The sequence below is a fragment of the Cyanistes caeruleus genome, chromosome 4 (assembly GCF_971803275.1).
Source record: "Cyanistes caeruleus chromosome 4, bCyaCae1.hap1.1, whole genome shotgun sequence".
NCBI classification, from domain to species: Eukaryota; Metazoa; Chordata; class Aves; order Passeriformes; family Paridae; genus Cyanistes; species Cyanistes caeruleus.
In genome coordinates, this window is record NC_141704.1 from 41,373,954 (window position 1) to 41,395,990 (window position 22,037).

Genomic DNA, 22,037 nt, shown 5'->3' on the forward strand with positions numbered 1-22,037 from the left:
AAAGGAGAACCCGAAGTTGCTCTTATATCTTGAAGCTCAGCAGGACTTCTTGTGCAACCTCCCATTTCTAATGAATATGAAATTAAGCAAGCAGTCTAACTCCACCCCAGGTCCCCCAAGACCTAATCCCAACACAGGAGGGAGTTCCAGGCCCGTTTTCGACAGACAGATCTGTTTCAGACAGACACACACGAGCATTCGGGGAGGGTGAGGGGAGAAAGGGAGGGAGGGAGAGAGGGGAGGGAGGACAAATAAAAAGGACATTTCCCCTCTGCAACCTATTCTCATTTCTCCAGGGATCCTGGAAAGAGTAATCCCTCGCTTCCCTCCCTCTCCCCCCAGCTCCCTGAGAGGCTTAGAGTGAGGTAATTTCAGGGGCACATACCCTCAAGTAAAGGATCTTCTTTAATCGATTTGACTGATATGTCGGTAGCTGCAGTCCTGTTCTCTGAAGCTGTAAAATTAAGAGCCGGTGTTCCTTCTTTATTAAACAGCTCAGAAGTTTTGTCCTGGAGTTAAACAGAGAAAGAAATATTATAGGCAGTTGTTTGTGTAGAGGGGATGGAAAACAGAGAAACTTAAAACTAGAACTCTCTCACATCAGAAACTGGACTAAAAGAGAACTTGTCTGCTGTGAAACAGATCTCAACCAGTCTGCCTGTGTGTGTGTGTTTGGGATTGAGGGGGTGCGTGTGTCTGTGCAGAGTTAAAACGGACCTTATTTTAAATCTCCTGAAACATTATCATCAAAAAACAATACTGTTTCTAAATGAAAGTATTTTTTTTTAAGTCTTCGGTAATAAAAAGAAAAATAAATAAGCCATGCATTCCTATGGATATTGGGAGAGCGGACGGTTTTCACCCGAAGTGTGAGCTTTGAAGTGTTGAATTCCTTGGTCCTTTCGCACATTGATGAGCTATAAAGCGCAGGCCAGAGAAATAGTGGACGATTTCGAAAAGGCACGAATTACAGAAAAGATCTTCCGTATTTCCTCGTGAAAAGAGTACTCGGTGAATTAAAGCAAACCTGCGATTGCAATCGCTTCAGATGAGATCTCAGCATCCCGGGCCCGCGCTTGTCTTTTCTACCGAGGCTATTTTAGAGCCCGGTTCGGTGGGCCCTTCCCCCGCTGGGGCGGGGAGGGGAGAAGAGGGGAGGCTTTAATGAGTGGTTGAAGTACCGGGGCAACACTGGCCAGCCGGGGCTGCCGAGCGGCTTAGAGACCCTTCCTGTGAACCCAGTCAAAGGTGAAGGGAAGGCCAGTTCGGGTCCAGCATATTTCCCGGCAGGCAGCTCCTCTTCCTTCTTCAGCTGCTCTCTAATTCGTTATTTTCCCGGAGAAAGGGGTAGAGGGTTTTTTGTATTTTTTTTGGTTTTTTGGGTACCACTGTCGAGTAGCTGAGGGCACCATCGGCCGCACTCACAGTCCCGGCGTCTGTCCGGGCCGGGCCGTGGGCACGGCTCCGGCGGTACCTGCTGCCATCAGGCGAGCGGGGCTGCGGGAGCCCCGCCGTGACAGAGCGCAGAGGTGGTGCTCGGGGATTGCGGTGGGAAGGGTTTTTGGGGGATGCCGCTTTGGCGGGGAGGGAGAGGTGGAAGAGGCTTTTGTAATCCCCCGGGAGAAGAGGAATTGAAGGAGGACGAGCGGTGCGGAGCCAGGTGCGGCCGGGCCAGCTCGCTGCCTGCCCCGGGAGAGAGGCTGCAGCCTGCCCCAGGGGCCGCTCCAAGGGCAGCTGCCGTCCCCGGATTTCTCATGAAAAACCACACGTTTCCTCCTTGCACCTTCTGGAACAGCGCCTGCTCCGGACCCGGGGAAAGAGATCCTGTCCCTGCCCCCGCATCTCCGTGCGCTGGCACTTCGGCAGCGTGTTTATAACTGTGCCGCAAAAGCACTAAATGCCTTGGGGAAGGGGGAAAAAAAAAGAGGGGAGGGCAGTGGGGGAAGAGAGACAGAGAAAGGGAGAGAGAGGAAGAGAGGGAAAAATGGAGCTCTGGATGTCTTTTAAATGAAAGACACATGCAAAGTTTTTGCAGTCCGCAATCCACTTTTATCCCAATAAATGTCCCTCTTTAAAGACAACTGTTAAACACCGGGAAAGCCGAGGACAAGGAGCATCTCCTATGACCGTAAACCCCCACAGGAGCTGCCAACAGCAGCAGGGCTCTTCCCAAGGAGGCTGGAAGGAGCGCGGTTCCCTCCGCGGGGCTCAGCGTGTCCCGCTGGCCGGAGGAGCCGCCTCGGCGAGGGCAGTCCTGGCTCCCCGGCGATCTGCCCGGCACCCCGGCAGCCCCTCCACCCCTTCCCTCCCGGGAGGGTCGGGCCACCCCGGCGGCCGCTGACCCGCGGGGCCTCGCCTGGGGACCGAGCTGGGGACGGGCTGCGGTGTCCTCTGTGCTCTTCACCCCTGCTCCTCTGAGAAAACACGAGCCTCCTGCAGCATCTTCCCCCCAGCGGGTCTCTGATTGCCCCGTCTTTGAGAAGCTCTCCCCGCCGAGATTAGCGCCGGCATTTATATATATCAACATATATATTTACAATATCAAAAGTATTAAACATAGAGCGCGATACAAATTCTAACCGGGTCCTAAAATCCGTCTTTCCTCAACAGGAAATAATAAATGAATAAATAAAAATCAGAGCGATTTCACATCACTGTTAGCTCCAGGGACCAAATTCTACTCTTATTTACCTCTGTGCAAGCCAGAGGACTTCAAAGGGAAGGAAAGATGTAACCTAGGGGAGAATTGGCGCCACGTATGGCATCCGTTCTCCTGAAAAGCTTGAAAACAGAAAGCCGACTTCAGCGGGCTAAAGCCATTTGAGAGGGCTTGGACAGATCCCGGGGGACAAGGCGGCAAAAGGAAAAAAAAATTCTGTGCTGAGGTGAGACAGCTTTGAAAAGCATCTTTCTTCAGGGACCTACTCCCTCCGCCAGGCAGCCCCGTTATTAAGAGCTGCGTGCAGATGTGCCGCTGTGTTTCCAGAGATGGAGTATCTCCCAGACCTTCTGTGAAAGGGTGTTACGTGTGATGGAGAGACGTTTCGTGACCAGAGGTGGTGTGAAGGAGCTCACCCCTGCAGTGCATAGGAGCTCCCTGGGGGAAGCCTGCCCGCGGGGACGAGCCGGGCGCGCACACCGCGGGACGCCCCCCGCTACCGCAGGGCTCTCCTGGGCTGCCTTCCCCCCGCCGTCCTGGCATTCCTCCCCGACATCTGAAGCTACAGACCAAGCGTAGGAACGAGGATCCCGCCTAAATTTCAAACGTCTCTCTGCCGAAGTCAAAGAATTTGGGAAGAAAAACGCGCGTCTGCTGTTCGGACCTCCGTTGCTGGGTCCGCAGCCGCTGCTGCTCGTAGTGGCAATTTCCAGCCGAAACACGGCTCCTGCATGTTGAAGGCATCTCCTCACACCCTTGCGTTTGTTTAAATAAAGGGAGAACGGCAGCAATACGGGCGATGGTCTCTCTTTCAAATGCCCAGGAATCCCTATCGCCTCCCGTCCCTCCTCCCCATTTCTAATATGGTTTTAACTATGGATGGTAGCACAGAAAGATTATTAATTTTTAATCTTTTTACACCAACGCTTCTCTTCCCTCCAGAGGGTTAAAGCCCGAAATTTATTTAAGGATTGAAGGGGAGGAAATTCGCGCTACCTGGGACTCGGCTAAACGAATTTTGGGGTTCTATTCAATTCCTTCCACACACGCACACTCCAGTTGTGTGGGAAGATGGAAGGCGAAGCCATGGAGATAAGGGCTGGGTGTTCCCGCTGGAGGGCTGGCCCCGCAGTGAGGGGGGCTGAGGGATGGCTATAGGGGAAGAAGGGAGGCGTATATGTTTTCTTGAATGGGATCAAGCACCCCAACAGCCGCCGGGGTTGGGGGGAGGGTGTGTAAAACACGAAGAGAACTGTCTTGAAAAACAGGTGCTCAAATGGTTCACTACTTCCACAAGCCTTCAGTTTTCTTTATTGAGGCTTTACCTAGGCGTCCTTCCGTGTTCAGACACAGAGATTTTATTGCATAAGATGGGCGTAGGCTCCAGAGAGACCCTCTGAGAAATTAGCATCCCTGTCTCTGCCCCTCGGTCTGGGAACCGACCTGACGCGCAGAAGCAAAAAAAAGGTGAAAAATGGTTCCCTGCCACTCGTTCCATAACTCTCTTCCAGCGGAATGTGGCGAATTGCAACCTAAAATCCAAAACCTAGCTTGGCCGAGTAATAATTTTCCAGACGTCTTGTTTGTGAGAAGAATCATGTGAAATATCCTTATTGCCAGCAAAAAAAAGCGCATCGCCTCTCAAAGAACACTGAAAGAAGTTGAGTTTTGGGACTGTTGGATTTTTTTATATTTTTTTTTTTTTTTTTGTGTGTGTGTGTGTTTCATTTTGTATGTGAAGCATCACTATTTTAATCCCTGAAAATAAAGATTGTGTTTCAGGTTTCCGCAGCCAGGCTGCAAAAGGTCCCAATCCAAGCCCCCTTGAACGAACCTTCTTCCTAACAGGCAGGTTTTGTTCACCTGAGCAAACACAAATCTGTTCTGGTGTACGTGGATAGCTTTAAGATTTTCCGTTCGGAGAGGAAATGTTTAATTGACACTGTTTGGAGTGACTTTACCAGAAACCTGTAGGTTCAGAGATCATTGAAAGTGTAGCAGCAAATCAACTCCACTTCTACTCGGTAACTTGATGTTAATTCTGCGTGGGCAGCGGACGGGTCTATTGAGCCCGACTCACCTCGCACAGGGAAAGTGGTGTCACCTCTCATTAGGCTGGGCCCGAGCCGGGAGCCTTTCCCACTTTCCCAGCCACTCTCGAGGTTCAGACGTTTCCAGGTCTGGTCCACAAAACAGCCCCAAAGTAACGACAGCAACCATTTCACGGTTCCTGCAGTTTGGCGCTTTGACAGTGCCTCAGCTGCTCGGGAGATATCCTCTATGGCACCTGCACAGATAAAATGAAGATTCCATGTGCCTCAAAGGCATATTCAGGGGACAGGCGAGGAATTTGGTGAATGGGAAAATTACCCCGTTAGGAAAGCAGGATTGCTGTCAGGGCTGGACGAACTTCGGCTATTTTCTTCTTGCAACAGGTAGTGACATTTCTTAAACTTTTAAGAAATAACTTTTAACTTTTTTTTTTTTTTAATTATTATTATTATTATTATATTTTTTTAAAGCAGAATTGAATGAGATAATATTTAGTGCGTTGATTTAATCTTAGCCCCATAGGAGATCTCTGCAGAGATGCTCTAGAAAAGCATTAATCTCTTATCTTGATCTAGTTCAAATTATAATGAATCCTACTTACATATGTGTTATAAAAACAAATCCTACACGAAATTAATCTGTGCTTCACCGGACTGCTATTGTAGCCCTTTATCGAGTTTAGAAAGGATTTGAAAGTTGGGTCGTGGGACTCAAAGCCCCGTGCAGTCTGGCACCGCCAGAAAGAGGAGGTTTGCTCCTAAAGATGCTTCTCAGGTCCGATACACGTATTTATTCCCCTCCACTCCCCCCCGCCGCCTTCTATTGAGAGTGGGGTCTGGCTTCTCCTCGGGATGGGGCTGAGGCGAGCTGGGAGTTGCAGTGTGTGCAGCCCGGCGGGAGGCGCCTGTCCCCCCGCCCTTCCCGGGAACAAAGCTCCTGGCGGCTTCGGCCGAGCCGGGCTCCAGCGGCCGGAGCGACCCTCCAGAGCCACATCCTTGCCCCCTCCCCCTCCGCCAAGCTTGCCAACAAATTATACACATATTCGCAAGGCAAAAGACAAACACCGTTCCTCACATCACGGAAAAAGACGCCTTAAAAGAAAAATCTAGACGTGGAAAAGCACGCAACTAGGTTTTTGCGGGTGAACATTTGCTTCTCCTCCCATCCTTACCCCTGGAATTTATTTCCAAGGAGCGGGCCGTCCCCCAAAGGAGCTGATAGCGAGTTTTTAGTGAACAATTCTGTCTAAATTACCTTTTTTTTTTTTTTTTTTACCATCGCGAACAGACTCTGGGCTGTAGGGCGCTGAGCATTAGCGTACCTATGCAAGGGAGCAAATGAAAAGCAAAGCCTTCCTTTGCAAGTCACACAGCCTTCCCTGATGGCAGCTTGACTGCTACTGGGACAATTCCCAAAATATAAGGGCTACATTACCGGAGCGACCCGAGGCTCTGAATGCATCGAGAGGCCTGGAGAGTGTGTGGGGGGCTGCCTTGTCATCTCAGATGAATTGATTTCTTCTAAGGCATGAAATATGGGTCGACATTGTGGTTTCTAAGCACGAAGGTAAAGGAAGGTGTGAGACAGAAGGGGCAGGGTCTAAGAAATAGATCCCTGTTCAAGTTGGAGGTACTAACAAATGGATGCATTGAGCTGCTTTGACAAGGACTGCCGGTTTTCAAGGCTACCTCATTTGAAAGAACCCTTGCTTTTTTTTGCATTTTTTCCCCCCCTAATACGATGTGTGCTAGATGCGATTAAAAATGTGTAACTCAGCGATGCTGAAAGCCACAGAGCAATTTTATTCCGGTCTTTCAGCACCGCCTCTGTACAGCCTCAGCTTTATTTTGTCATTTGCTGAGAGCTGCCTGTATCTTTTGAAACGCTAGTCTGCATTAAGGAGCATCTATCCCCTGCCCTTCTTACCAGAAACGGCTAGATGGATACAGAAAAGAACTTCGTGGTTAACCGATATGCTGCTAATATTTCATCCACCGGCCTCCTTCTCCTCCGTCACCCCTCCACTCCCCCCACGGCTTTAAAACTTCAACTCTTGGAAAAACAACATATTTTAAGCTTTCCACGCAAATATTGATATTGGCAAATAAAGCCAGCCCCCAGCATTTGGTTAGAGACAGTCTTCTTTTTGTTTCTACCCCGGGCAATCCAAATTAATCCACTGTATTACAAATTGCCTCGAAATATTTGACTTTTCCTGACAAAACCCATACCCGGCATATGTCACCACCAGAGACATTTTTCCTAGCCCATTTGTGTGCTGGCTCTTTTTAGAATATATCAGGCTGCGATGGGCAGCGAGGAGATGACATGACCCAACCCAGCAGGAAATTCTCTTATTTCTGTTTGCGTTTGTGCCGTGGCAAGACACAAAATGTTTCGCGTTATCAAGTAACCAGGTAAAGCAGAACTGCGCAAGCTTCAATCTTTGCCTCGCCCCCTGTTCGCAGGGCAAGAGGTGCCACCAGGTGAAAGCAGGTCCCCCACTTGGACCATTTGCCAGCACAGCCAGAGCATCTCTCCCGAGCAGGGACAAGTCCTTCCCACATCTCCCTGGCCGAGGCTCTGAGCCTCACCCGGCACTTTACATGAAAAGCAAAAACTTCCCGAGCCATTACCTGGAATTAAATGCGAATGAAAACGGCACAAACGTGAAGGGGCCGTGTAAAAACGCAGCCATTTCCTATTGGTTTTGTTTGTTTGTTTGATTTTTTGTTTGTTTGATGCTTTTTAAGAATTTCTTTTCGGTGCAATGCGGCACAGAAATCCGTGGGGCTGTATCCCCATGCGCTGGAGAACGAAGCTGTCGCTCGTGGGCTGGAAGCCAGGATCTGTGCCGCTGTCCCGGCCGCAGCCCCTCGGCGTCGCTCCGGAGCGCCCGCAAGCACCGGCCGCACCTCTCCCAGAACCTGCGAATTTTAAAGGAAATAATAAATAAAAAGCCACCAGAAACGGCCACTTCTTGAGACTTTTTATTTTCGATATTTTTATTTTCTAATCCCGCAATAACCTTTCTTTTTTTCATGCAGGTTTACATCATCGTTTAAAATAAAAACTGCTGGAGAACCTGTTTCGATCGCACGAATAGCAGCGTGTTAGACAAACGAGCCAAGCTTACGGCTGACCTGTGTTCTTGCAATGAATAACCTCTCGAAACTCCCCTAGCCTGAAATGGTGAAAAAAAAACCCCACACTATTTGGACAGGACAGCTCTCATCTCATGATCAGAATGTAGCAGGAATATACAACCCATTTTATTTGTGTACGTTCTTTTTTTTTTCAGATCACAGCTCACAAGCACAGAAAATTGTGCCGATTTGAAATACAGGCATTTATCCTTTATTAGAATTTAACTAGTTATAGCACTCTCTCCTAAAAAGCTGTCTTCCATCTCGGGATATATGTGGAATATCTTGGCTGTGGCTCAACTACTTGGTCGTGCTTATTTGCATTCAGAATTGAAGTAGTGCTTCTCAAAAAAAAAAAATTTGCTAACACCTGGTTTCTTTGTATAAGCGTAATTTAACAAATGAATACGTTAGAAATAAAGAAAACCCGACCCTTAGCTATTAACAAACGTGTCTTTTATCACTTCTTAACTTTGTGAAATAGGCATTTGTTGTTCCCACATAAAACGATGTTACCTGCTTTATTGTTAAATAACTATCAATTGCATCTCACTCAGAAGTAATTTTATATCTTCTTAGATATTTGGCTTATTTAGTGTTTTACGGTGTGTTTGGGGGGGGAGCGCTATATAAGTAGCAATCAACCAACTAAGAAAAGGTTACTAATTCCAAAACAAATCTATTTAACATTCGAATGAAGACCAGGGAAGAATAAATGCTCGTCCTTGTAGCTAGGTAGGTACTAACCTGTTGTGTCAGCATCTGTCACCAAAATGACAGAGGAAGTGCTCATAAAGGACAATCCACTTGTCTAAATGACCTGTAAATAACCGTGTAGCTCATAGTGTCATTAACTTCAGCTTCCAGTCCGTGTAAGGATGGTCAGTCTGGGGAAGTTAGGCAATATTTCCACTAAAAATATCTTTGGAAATTCAGCCCCTGTTCTTTTGGCATCATGGAACTTCTCTCCAATAGCTATTTTATTGCTAACAAACCTTCAGCACAACTTGACAGCAGCAGGCACCAGAAAGTGCCTTCAGCATGCAGCCAAGGGCATGTGGTCAACATTTTTCTGTCCATCATCTACCTTGAAAACTAGGAGAGCAGTTCTCCACAAGACCCTGCTTTGTTTATGTATACTGTTACTTGCAGGCCATACCTATCTCCTTCCTTACACTTGGCATATTTTCCTGACTTTGTGTGAGAAGAGATTCCCATTCCTATTGAACCATACCTACATCCCTGACCAGCTGACGTCCCAATCTCATATCTGTATGAATACAGGTATATGTAAGCATATACAAAAGTATACATGAAAGTTTATATACATGTATAGATATACATTTCTCATGCAGACTAAAAACTGCAGTGACTGACAGAGTAATATTCAAACAGCTATTTGACAACTGCTAAAATAGTTAATTTATTTTTCACTCATGACTGTAGAAAGAAAAAAACAAAACACTAAAACCCCAAGTTGCTGGGGGCTGGTTTGTTTGGTTGTTTTTCTTCTCCAGCTAGTACAGCTAAGTACCAACTGCTTGGAACTCAGATGTAACATCAGGCAATTCAATCTTTTTTAATATAATTAAGAGTTCTATTCCTGCATTTTTGGGGCCATGTGGTAATAGCTACTTTTCATATGTGTTTTTCTGACAAAAGAAAAGAATACTAAGATTACACAGTATCCCAGAATATTAGTCTGGCTTCCATGAATACTATTGGAAGGAATTTCAGTATGTATAAAGGAAAGACTGTACCTTCATAAACACACATTGCCATTATCATGAGAATCCGAAATTAAAATCAAAGAGATATTAATCCAATGTATTGCTCATTGTGCTTGTAAAGGAAGACCAAGAGACAGTTTTGCAGCCATGTGTCTGAAACCAGATTTGGATGTCACCTGGGGCAAGTTTTTTAAAAATGTAAACACTATGTACAGTGGACATGCCTTTAATGAATGCATGTTCGAATAACAAGATTATCAATAATTAATTAGATTTATTTACTAAGTCAAAGTGTAACACCAACGCACCCTGCACCAAAGCAATGTCTATGCTACACATGGGCTATTTACATATCTGTTAAAACACAAAATGCCTTTGACCAATTATCTTTCTGATCAGCGTGGGTATTGTGTCAGAAGTAGGTAAATCTGCCCTTTATTCAGAGAGAAATATTTCATCTCAGACTTTTGTCATTCAAGTGTGGATGATCTGACATTAGCACCTCGTTAACATGAAGACTACTGCCTTTTGGGGAGGTTATTTTTTTCTTTTCTGTTGCTGCAGATGTTTTTTCCTGATGCCCCGGTTGAAACAACAAAGGGTTTAAAGAAGTACTGAGCACACCTTCAGGTAAGTTGCACAGGAAAAGACAGCCCAGGCATCTGTTCAGGAGAGCTGGTAGAAAGCTCCTCAATTTTCTTTGGTGAGTAACACAATCAACGGCTCAACGCATAAGTGCACCCTGTTGTTTTCCTCTTTGTTTCAAATGAATGCTTTTCTACACCCCAGAGTCTCAAGCTTCATACATACAAGGAAGATTTTTTTAAAGGAGCTCATGCATACAAAGGAAGTCCCTCCTTCATCTTAAAAGATCTTCATGGAATGGAAAAAAGGGTCAAGGAGATGATGCTAGTGAGCCTGGAAGAAATCTGAAGCACTGCAAAGGCAGCAGAGCATCCAGGATGCAGTTTCAGGGTTCTGTGATGTAAGTTTTGCTGGACTGTCACTGACTCACAGCCACTCCAAATCAGAACAGATTGACAGAAAACCTTACTTTTAAGAATATGTTCTTGTTCTAAATGGGAGTTACTGCATCAGGGGGTAGGTGTGGAGGGGACAAAGAAAAGTGGAAAAAAAAAAAAAAAGAAAAAGAAGAAAAAAGCCCAAAATAACCAAAATGAAAAAGAGAGAACTAAAATAAAATCCCTAAAAGACACAAAAACCTAATAAAACTTCTTTCAGAGTAGGGCTTGAAAAATTCATGTCATAAATACCCACCAAGTGTATCATCTGTGTTACCTCTGACCTTACCTACTCTAAGATGTGACCATGAACACCAAGGCATGTTGGTTGCTTCACCTTATGTCTGAGTGCAATAAAGGTCTTCTGCTAGCTTGAACAGAAGCTGCACCTTGCACGTTTTCTGCATTTGGTCAGACATACTTTGAACATTGCAATTCTGAGAAAAATTTGCTGGATACAAGAAGACATCATCTTATTACACATTGCAATGTTATGTAATGAAAACAGCATACTTAATGCATTAATTTATCTTGGTTATATTACTTAGCTTATGCAGACTAAGCATATTATGAACCTAAAAGGCTTGTCAGTGAATATTGTCACTCCAATTTATAATTTAGTAAACTGTATATTAAATAGCTACCATTTATCTTTGCAAAATAAAAGGCCAAAAAAAAAAATGTTGCCAAACCATTTTATTCAGGCTGGGAGGTATTTCTCATTCAGAAATACCCTGAAAACAAAGAGATTAAGTCTAATAATTTTTATACAGCAGATATTTTTTTCGATATAGATGTAGATACAGATAGATATAGAAAGACCCATAAAATCTGAAATAGCCCTTATTTACAGTTTTGGTGATGTACAGTATATTATGGATACTCTAGACAAATAGAGGGAACAATCTGCAAGGAGTGTTAAGCCATGAACCTCCTGATTTTGTATTTTGATTTCCAGTTAATACCTGTAACAGTGGCTACACACACTACCAGGTGCAGTGGTAGACATCTTGAAATAACAAAGTTTTCCATAAAAAATTTAGAACCTCGATGTTAAAAGCAAACCCACAAAAGCTCCACTATTTGTTGATGACAGTTAAAAGTCATTATATTGCAGATCCTGAAATCAAGCTGAGCACTAACTTCATACATTTGGAAACTAACTAGGCGAAATAAACATCTACTGACAATTTATACCCTGTTGCCAACCACAGCATTTCTATAGTCAGGTTAAGCAACCTGACCATAATTCCCCAGGAAGGCAAAGAAATATTTTCTGAAATAGGTTGCACTGACTTTTCAAAAGCAAAGTGATAATAAAAACAGGACAGTTGTTCAAACAAGTAAAATTATTTACTGGAGATTTTCAATGAGGTCAATCATCTTTTTACCTGAAAATGAATGCAAGTATTCACAAAAATGGAGATAAACGCTTTTAACTCATAATTAGATATACGTTATCATAAAAAACACTTTACAAAATAACAACACATGTTAATTTAAATACATTTTAAAAACAGCCACAATGCAAGAATTTATGTTTTTACTGACTGAAGTTTCAAGCCCCATTACCCATTCCACCTCTTTCTCCATCTACAGGGGGTTGCAGCTTACAAAGACAAGGAAATACCAAAACCAGCCTTTTCTTAGATCCAATTAGCAACTTATACCCTCAAACATTAAAAACATTAAAATAATGTTAGGCTTTGAAATCAAGGAACATTTTCTGTCCTCTATGCTCATGGATAAAGCATTGACTAGAAGTAATGCGTTAGATACCCATGAACAGTTGAGACAGTATTTCTTTTTCTCTAGGTTTCCTTGCACCACAAAACATTTACACACAAGTCTGAAAAAATTAAATTGAGTTAACAGTGACATATAGATCTAATTTGACATTATCCCAAAATGAAATGAGAACCTTTTATTATTTTTTTTTAAATCCTCCAGGAAACAGTATTTGAAAGTAAAAAAACATAACAGGTTGCTTTATTATATTATGACAATAATTTATGATGTAAGATCTAGAGGACTACTTATATTCCTAATAAAAGTGCATGCTCAACATTTGTATACTGGTTCAGTAAAATATTCTAAACAGACTTCTCTAAGAATGGCATTGCCAGCTGTTATAGCTCACAACACAGTTTGCAAGCATGTATTTTATTTTGTGAGAAAATGAGAATTCAGCGTTTCAATATGTGACATACATCACATGAACCCTTATTATATTTGGACTCATCCAGTTCTTATAAGCAAGCTTAGCTTAGCTAAACTTAGTCTCTGCACAACAAACCTTGTAGAGTTAATCACTTCTGCATTCTATACCACATGAACATATAAGCAATTGGAAACACAAACTATGATAACTTACTGACAGGTATAAAATACTTTGACAAAAAAATCCCACAAAACCCAAACCACTGTAACCATGTATAATGAAGTAAGTCAAAAGTAGTTAACTGAAACTGGTTTATTGGTAATAAATGAAATATACAACAATACAATTACAACAATACAACAATTGATATTCAGAGCTGTCCATATGTGTGTCTGTGTTTGATTAATTCAACTAGTTATCTCCAATATTCAGCTAATATTTTTAAGCTTTTGCCTTTTTTTGCCTGCTCCCCATCCTCCGCTTAGCTCCACTGGATGGTCTCGAAATGATATCCGTTCTCTATGAGATGGACCCAAACATGATTTTTCTGGAGTAGAAATATTCTTTTCTAAACAGCAAAACAGACATGAAATTAAAAACCAGCCAACCAACCAGAACTCCCTAAATTTCACTGTATTATATTCTTTCCAAGGCAATAGTATTTCTAGGTCTAATTGACAGCACGCAATTTTTGTAGTTATGTATGGCTCACTGTTTAAAAGAAATACAAGTATTTTCACAAAGTAATACTTTAAAAAACAATAAACTCCTTATCTAAAAGACAGTAAAATTACTAAACAGGATGATCATATTTTTAGAAGCGCCATTATCTGTCCATTCTGAATTTAAACACTTACAGAGATGCTCAATGCTTTTGACACAGAAACTCATCCTTCAAGTGGATGAAGAACTAGTTCAGAAGATATAGCTAATTAACAAGTTTTTGTGGTTATATTAGACCAAATAAAAGAGATTTCTTTTGTTCAAAGCTCAGGAATACTTACACTTAGATGCTGGATGGTGCCACAGAAAAATTTAAGAACACATAGGAATATGTGAAACAATCACTTTCACTGTCATGCATACAAAGGATTGAGTAATTTAGTTTCTAAAAAACTCTTCAGAAAATTATTTAAATAAAATAACCAGTAGGCATGACCAAAGGTATAATATTTCTTTAACATAACTGAACACCTGATAATATTTTTCTTTGGCATCTATAAGAAAGAAAATATCTGTGGAAGACAACCAAAACTTTGCAAGAGAATGATATGATGTTCACAATGCAGCAGTTCATGTCTGTCAGTATATATATGTATATATATAAAATCCTAGCTTATAAAATAATATTTTATGAACTTTTTTCCACTTACCAAAGGAAAATATTATTACATAGTTTCAGTATTTTAGATATTTAAAATTTTTAGTACTTCTCAATAGAAAAATTAAATTTCTCAGAATACATAGTGACAAAAAAGTAGAACATCATTCTATGTAACAATATATAAAATATACCTATAAATTTCGAAGAGTAAGAGTTTCTTTGTTTTCTCATAGATGCTTTCCTGTAGCCTTCTAGATCTAAATGTCAGGTTTTCCCAGACTATAGTTTCCTTTCTTATGAATCCTTAAATTACTGCAAATGTATCTATTAAACAGCTGTCTCTTTTGGCAACCAAGAGGTTTCAAGTATTTTTAACATTATCTCCATTCATCTTCTTATGGCTCTACAGATGTAGTAATTTGTTCTTTTTTTCTTAAAATGTATAATTTACTCTAGATGTATCTCCTAAAGATTTAAAATTCTGATATTTTGCCTTTACAGCATTCTCAGTTTCCTTGCCTTTGGATTATTTTATTTAACACCTCAAATGGTAGCAGATCTCCTTAGTACAGAAAGACTTTTGCTAGAGAGCAAAGAAAATATTTAATCAAGCTGTAAACTTTCCATTCATTATTTTGCCTGGGAACCATAACATATTCATTGAAATTGAAACCCTCAAATTAGTAAATTAAGTGATTAATTAGTGAAACTTCAAAATAAATCCAACATGGTAATACTATTTTTTAAATTGGATGCCTTTAATTTAAAGAAATATTTTAGGAAATTGAAAACATTGTTAAACAACAAAAATAATTAAGACTGGAATTTTTTGTTAAAATAAAAACAAAAAGGAAATTGTTATTGCACATTTAAAGCAGAAAACAAAACTGGGGCTAATTTATGCTTTTTCTATGCCCTCATCTTCAACATGGTATCCACTGCATAGGTAAAAAAGACATATGAATTCTTTTTTCCTATATTTTGACAAAAAATTAATTACATTATTTGTAAAACAGAGTAAAAACAGAGACTACAAAGAGCCTATCACTAATGAATTTGAAAACTAGTCTAGTAGTGATTGAGTCAATCTAGGAAGACAGTCAGTCAACCTAATCCTAACTGCCTGATCTGGATTATTTGTGGGTGAACTACCTCACTTGTTTATGAACCTCTGTGCACTGCTAAATAGTATTTTCATGGTGGGTTTCAGTAATCTGTACACGTAGGGTTTTTCCCTCTCCACTTGTAATTATATACAGTGTATTGGAAGGAATATATTGCCCTTACATGAGTACGAAATATGTATTATTCTTCCATTACAAAATCCAAAAGACCTGCTATATGCAGGTTTAACAAATCTCTCCCAATGAGGCTCTCCCAACATCTGACAGTCATGGGTCTCTTTTCTTCATCTGGTCTCGAACTTCATAGCATCTGCTTTAAACTTTATTATACAATTATGACCTAGACAAACTGAATTGAAGCACAGACTAACTCTGTATTTTTTCTTTCCACCCTTTACACAGTTCTCAGCACAATTCAGCCAAAGAAAAGGAAAGCCATTGCAGAGAACGATCAACTGATTTGGAATGAAATATCTACAGAGGGGTTTGTTGTAAATCACTGTAAATCATTCCCTTTGTACGTCCCATCCTTCCATCTTTGAAATGGGCATAATTATGTTTGCACTTCTGATAAAGCACTTTTGATATCTACTAAATAGATAGATGGGTATTATTATCAGCTCTGGTCTTATTGAATTGATGAAAGACAGAGCTGGCATGGAGAACCAACAGCCTATTCCCTGAAGAAGAATTCTCAAGGGCAGATAAATCACATCAGCACAGTGCAGTTTGCTTACTTCTATTCATGTCACAGCTATTTCTCAGATGTTACACTGGTGGCTATTGTAACTGCTAGTGGCTTCAATATTACTTATGATGTAAAAATTGTGTCCTAAAGCAAAGAAACCTCATTTATAATGAAAGTATTAATCAAATATGAGAAAGGGTTTTGCTGTAGTTCTTTCTCCTAGAGTTTAATGCAAGACCAAATAGAAAGATTAAGGAAAACATTAGAATAGGATCACAGATTCATGAAAGTTGGAAAGGACCTCTCAGATCATGGAGTCCAACTATTAACTGAGCACTGCCAAGTCCACCACTAAACCATGTCTGTAAGCATCACATCCACGTTTTTTGAACATTTCCAGGGATGCTGATTCCACCACTTCTCTAGTCAGCCTGCTCTAATGCTTGACCACATCTTCAGTGAAAAAAAATTTCCTAATAACTAATCCAATAATGATAATCCAATAATGAATGGAATGCATTGCAAATATAGGATTTACTGATTGATCATACATATGCCCAAAAATGACTATGCTTTCTTTTACTTCATGTCTTTTTGCTACTCTAGTGAAAATCTAGGTATGAGTATTTCATGCATGCTCAAGTAAAAGGAGCTTTGCACTTAAGTGTAAAGTAAGCATCTAGGTAGAATCTTGCGAGAAGTAAAAAGAGTTACATATAAACCAAAAAAATCCACAATTCTGTTGTTAATATCTGTGTTTACAACAGATTTTCTGATTCTGATTTTCAAACAGGCAATTTTCTTCAGAAATACTCATTAAAGATACTTCTATTAGGAAATGGTTAGAATTTTGTCAAGACCAAGGGAATGAGAGAAGACAAGACAGTCTGATAAGGGATGACTATGGCCCTTTGAATTAATAGACTGAACCTATAAATGTTCCTTAAAAACATAGTCTTGTTAAAAAAACAAAACAAAACACAACATAAAAAACCACAAAAAAACCCAAAACACACACAGAAAACCCAACCAACAAACCAAATTTCCTGAAAATCCCCCAAACATATCAAAATGAATCCTTATTATATTTTTTTCTTATATTTATTGATTTAGGTTTTTCTTTGAGGGACCTTACATATTTCTCTTACAGCGTTACTAATGATGTGAACATTTTTTATGGCATGCTTGGATTTGCAATCTCCCTAAACTGCAATGTGTCCTGCAAATGAATAGTTCACATACTAGCATATGAGTGAATCACATTACTACTATAATAATTTCTTAATTGGTAAAATAAAGGTGACATTTATAGTCATATTTTGCTATAAAGAGGCAAATATTTCATTAATATGCATACATACATACATAGGTATGTACATGTGAATTTGTGATTTATGAATAATTGTAAGCATAATCAATAGTTTTATTTCATGTTATGTTCCTTAAGTGTATTTTTAGCGGGCCTTGCCCAAAGGCAGCAAGAGAAAGAATCACACGATTTCAAGATGCTATCTTGAGTATCTTTACTAAATAGAATTAGATATATGTTAAATGTAAACTAACATGTTTACTAAACACAAATTAGAACAATTATATTTGGTTTACTATATACAGTACTGATATTTTTGACAACTATTATTATTACCATTACTTGTACTAGAATTAAATAGAACCTGGCAAGTATATTAAGTATAACTTAACGTGGTACATGGTTATTCTAATACCCACTGATGTGGGAACTAATCTCAGCCAAGAAAAGCAATTTAATTTCTCCTATACTAAAGCAGGCTTTGGAAGACAGGCTTTAACACTTTTTTACTGTACATTCATTTACTTCTAACAATTTAATATATGAAGCTCCAGTACGGTCTGGGAGACTTTCAGATCCCTGTATATATCAAAAAACTATTTTGAGTATGTGTTGAAAGCTTGTCTTGGCATAATGTCACATGCTTCTATTTCCAAGCAGTCACTTTTTGGTTGTTTAATCTGTATTCTGCTATCGATTTGTTCTGGTCTTTTTTTGGTTAAAGCCTGGGTCTTTTAACAAATGTCAAGGTTTACATATCCACTGTTTTGATAAGTAATGCAATATGTAATATGCTTTGAATGAAATTCTTGGTGTCCAAGAAGAAAAGCTTTGTTAAAAAGGTTATGATAGAATTTTATGATGCATAGTAGACGTCATAGGACATTTATCGATCCACCTAACATTGTGTGTCTGGAGATATAATTTATTCCAAAGTCCTTAACATATTGTATTACTTAAAAGCAAATAAGGCATAAGAAGGCATGGAGAAAAAAACCTCAAGATTTTAATGAAAGTGACCAGAACGAATCCTTAGCAGCAAAGCATTTACATCAATTTGAGCTCTGGAAAGACGGTAGGTTCAGCAGGTCTGTGAAAAAGGTAAATGTTACAATATCAGAAAAGTTAACTTTTTAATAATGTTACTTATGGCTATCTTAAAGTTGGATTTTTTTTTTTTAGTTGCACTGTTTGCATAAAAATACGTATTGTGATGCAATTTTACATTATATTTTTTTTATTTCAAAATTATATTTAAATAGCATTGAAAACTCTGGGGACCAATTTATATGAAATAAAACACAATATGTAAAGATATATCTCCTTTTTGTGTGGAGATTTGCAGAAAAAATATAATCATGATTAATTTTTTTTAGGTAAATGGCGAGTTTTGTTTTTAAATCTGCATGACTTCATGCTGGTAAGACTAGAGATTAGTTCTAAAATTTTATAGAAACAATTAATTTAAATTTCTTTGTTTACCAAACATTGATGCTCTTCTAACTAGATCATGCTGACAATTACATACTTGAATAATCTGAACTCTAAAACGTGACTCAGTCACATGGAGTTGAAAGAGATAACCATTTACAAGAATATATTAAAAACATTTATTAATTAACATTCCACACAGTCAAAATAAACATAATAAACATAGTGTTCCAAATACATTCCTGTAAAATACAGCCCTTTTCTAATTAAAAGAAAGACTTTCAGCACCATTGCTTATTAAAGCTCAATATCTATTTTGTGTACCAGCTCATCTATTTCCCCAGTTTTGACCATTTAGGATGAAATTGAGCATCTGCTTGAAATTTTCCGCAAGGTTGGTCACTTCTAAGAAAATATGTAAAATATTTATGTTCTTTGCAAAGGAGATCTGAAACCTACTAAATAAAAGAGCCTTCCTTTTAGGATATGTCCAAATTTGGATCAAGTATATACAAATTGAAGTTTTCCCATGATCAGAGAAGGAATTCTTGATCTTTTGGACTACATTCACTAAAATAACAGTCATCATGGAAACATGCTTTACCATGATATTACATGGAGCGAAGTAAAGCTATTCCTACAGATAATGTTGAAGATTGTGCTAAGTCAGGGAACTTAAAAGCCTGCTCATTTCATGCTGTCTGTGGCAGATGGAGAATAGCTGCAGGAACCATGAAGAGGGTAAGAATCCAAACTCCTACAGGAAGAAGACTGAGAGAAGAGGCAAAGGGCTGCAACTAAAATCCAAGAAAGAAATGAGACTGACTCAGAATCAAGGTGAGAGACACTAAAGCTGACTTGGTAAACAGTGCCCTGGCACAGCTGGCACAAGAGACTAGAATGACTTGACAAAGAGACTGACACAGAGCAGGGATTAAAACATGGGGAAGAAGAAAATTGTGCATTGGCACAGGAGAGCTGTGTAAGAATAAAGAAGATGGATTACGGGGCACTAGATGGTTCCTAACTCTTGGAATTAACATAACTAAAAGAAGTGAAAATACAGGTAATAATAAGAAAGAACACGAAGGAAAAGTACATTAAGAGATTGGGCTCAAGATCTGCTTGAACAGTACACTAAACCAGGACATATTTGGAGGAGGTCTAAACTAGATAATGAATCTGAGGAATACTGTCAAGAATAATCTGGCTTCAAAAAGAAACACAGAGTGAGAGGAAAAAAAGTAATCAGACTGCGATCTGTAGAAACAAACAGAAGACTTGATGGCATGTGTGGGAAGGAAGAGTGGATGGGAGAGGAAGCTTATGCTGCAATAAGTTGGAGGACAGAAACAAGAACCAGTCATAGTAAAAGAAAGAATTACGGAACACAGATGTGGAAAAAACAGCAGTGAAAAAGAGAAAATTAGAAGGAAAAGAAACAAGGACAGAAAGAGTGCCTTGGGAAAGAAGATCTTATAGACACATCTTTACCATCCAGTGCAACAATCTGAAGTAGCCCAACATAAATTACTGGATCTTTCAGTGCACCGACTTGAGAAATATTTTTTAATCTACTTAACAAACATCCCACGGCAAAGGAAGCATAAAACTGTTATTATTTACTCAAATCATAAGACATTAGAAATCCTTATCACTGGTCTAATGGGCCCATGGTTCTAAGTGGAAAAGTGAACTATAAACCAGTGTCTCAAAACAGAATTTTTTTGTTAAGCTGGTTTCTCTTAAAAAAAACCCCACACTGAAGAACTCCCAAACCCTAGTAGAAGAGTATGAGGCTGTAAAAAAGCACTTAAACTTTAGACTATGTCTCTGCATCTGTTCTTGAATTATTTTCATAACTGGAAACACAGATGATGAAAATACATGAGACCATGTATCATTTTTTTCTCCCTAGCTTGTTAAATTCAATGAAAGCAAATTCTACATGCCTTTTAAAATTTGCATTTAGGTTATTTTTTAATATGCAACCTCAAAGTGAATTAAGCAGTATCCTGTAAGATGTCATTCTGTAGTGTGTTCAAAAAGATTAGGTATATATTGTTTGATAGTTAACCAATACATAGAAAATATGTATGCAGGAAAGAAACACGCACAAGAAACCCCTTGGTAAAATATGAGCAAATTCATAGAGAGCTTAAAAATGAGATACTGATTACACAGAGAGTTTTTACAAATCCTGAATGAAAGACAACAAAACTAGAATATATAGACAATAGTGATGCTAGGAAGAAAGGAACAGGAAAGAAGGAATTTTGTAAACTGAGTCTGTACCATACATTGCTTATGACAAAGTTGAAGGATCTCTAACAATACTCATTATGAAATAAAGGGAGGCAAAAAGACCAAAACAAGGTGGGGGTTCTGTCAAGAGCAAAAAGAATTGAGTAAGATTTAAAAAGAAAGTGAAATAAAAGTTACTGGATTTTTTTTCTGAGATGGAAGACTTTACACTGTAAGAAAGGAATAATTAAACTTCATTAATTCATTTTCACTGACTAACAGAATATAAAGTTTTGTTTAGTGGAGAACAAGAACTGACAAATGTTTTTTACCAGAGATATACATGGGCCTACTTTTTGAATAAGGGTAACAAAGGAATGACAAGGTTCAGTTTCTAATTAATCTATTTTTTTTTTCCTGGAAAGCAGTTTTACTGATATCAGAGGCTTCCTGAAAAAACTAGAATTCAGGTAGGAAAAGAATTAAGAATTCTGAGCAGTATTTTAAGTAGCAGATGCACAGCTCCCATTGCATTTCCCTTTCAAATTTTGGTCAGAAGACTGCAGTTCCCAAGGCAAATATAATGAACATAAAGTTTAAATTTGCAGAGAAAAGAAAACCCCAAAATTGTGATGACAGTTAGACAATGTAAATATGTAGGAGACTCATTTATATGTCTAACATTGGCCAGAAACAGATTAGGATGATAGAAGGTAGTTGATTGTCATAGCCTACTCACAAATTGGATATTAGGATACACAAAGAACCATGCTTTCTATCTGGGTATAAAAATGCTAAACTTCTAACTCTTGCAAAATATTTCCATGCTCATCTTGCATCTTAATGCTGACTACAATTCTACTGTTCAGGAAAGTATTAAAACAAAAAATGCAACCAGAAATTCACACCAATGTTTATGAAGTTAATAAAAATGGTAAAGAATGGTCAGACCCGCCTGCCTCCCAACCAGCCTCACCCCAAAAAAGTAGCATCAAGAAATAGAAAAGAAAAACTAGTTACAAGGGAGAAAAAAAGCAGTCACTATGAAGGAATATTATATTCCTTCTAGAACATAATATAAGTATGTTCTTAGATCATAATGTACTGGCCATTGCCAGAAGCAAAGTCTGAAATTAGACAGATAACT

At 39.4% G+C, this 22,037-nt stretch overlaps 1 protein-coding gene across 11 annotated transcripts in view; it reads right to left on the bottom strand.

The window, feature by feature from the left end:
• Positions 1-7,419: 7,419 nt before the first annotated feature.
• LRRIQ1 (leucine rich repeats and IQ motif containing 1) overlaps positions 7,420-22,037 on the bottom strand; it is a 109,208-nt gene continuing 94,590 nt past the window's right edge. For 6 of the 11 annotated variants that reach the window (XM_086887812.1, XM_086887815.1, XM_086887814.1 and 3 more), the window contains one exon: positions 7,439-7,638. In XM_086887812.1, the coding sequence (XP_086743938.1) occupies positions 7,460-7,638 (179 nt within the window). In that variant the 3' untranslated portion in view covers positions 7,439-7,459. Of the gene's footprint in view, positions 7,639-11,289; positions 13,339-22,037 lie in introns of those variants that run through there. The other 5 variants (XM_023932924.2, XM_086887813.1, XM_023932893.2 and 2 more) reach the window with 2 other exon arrangements.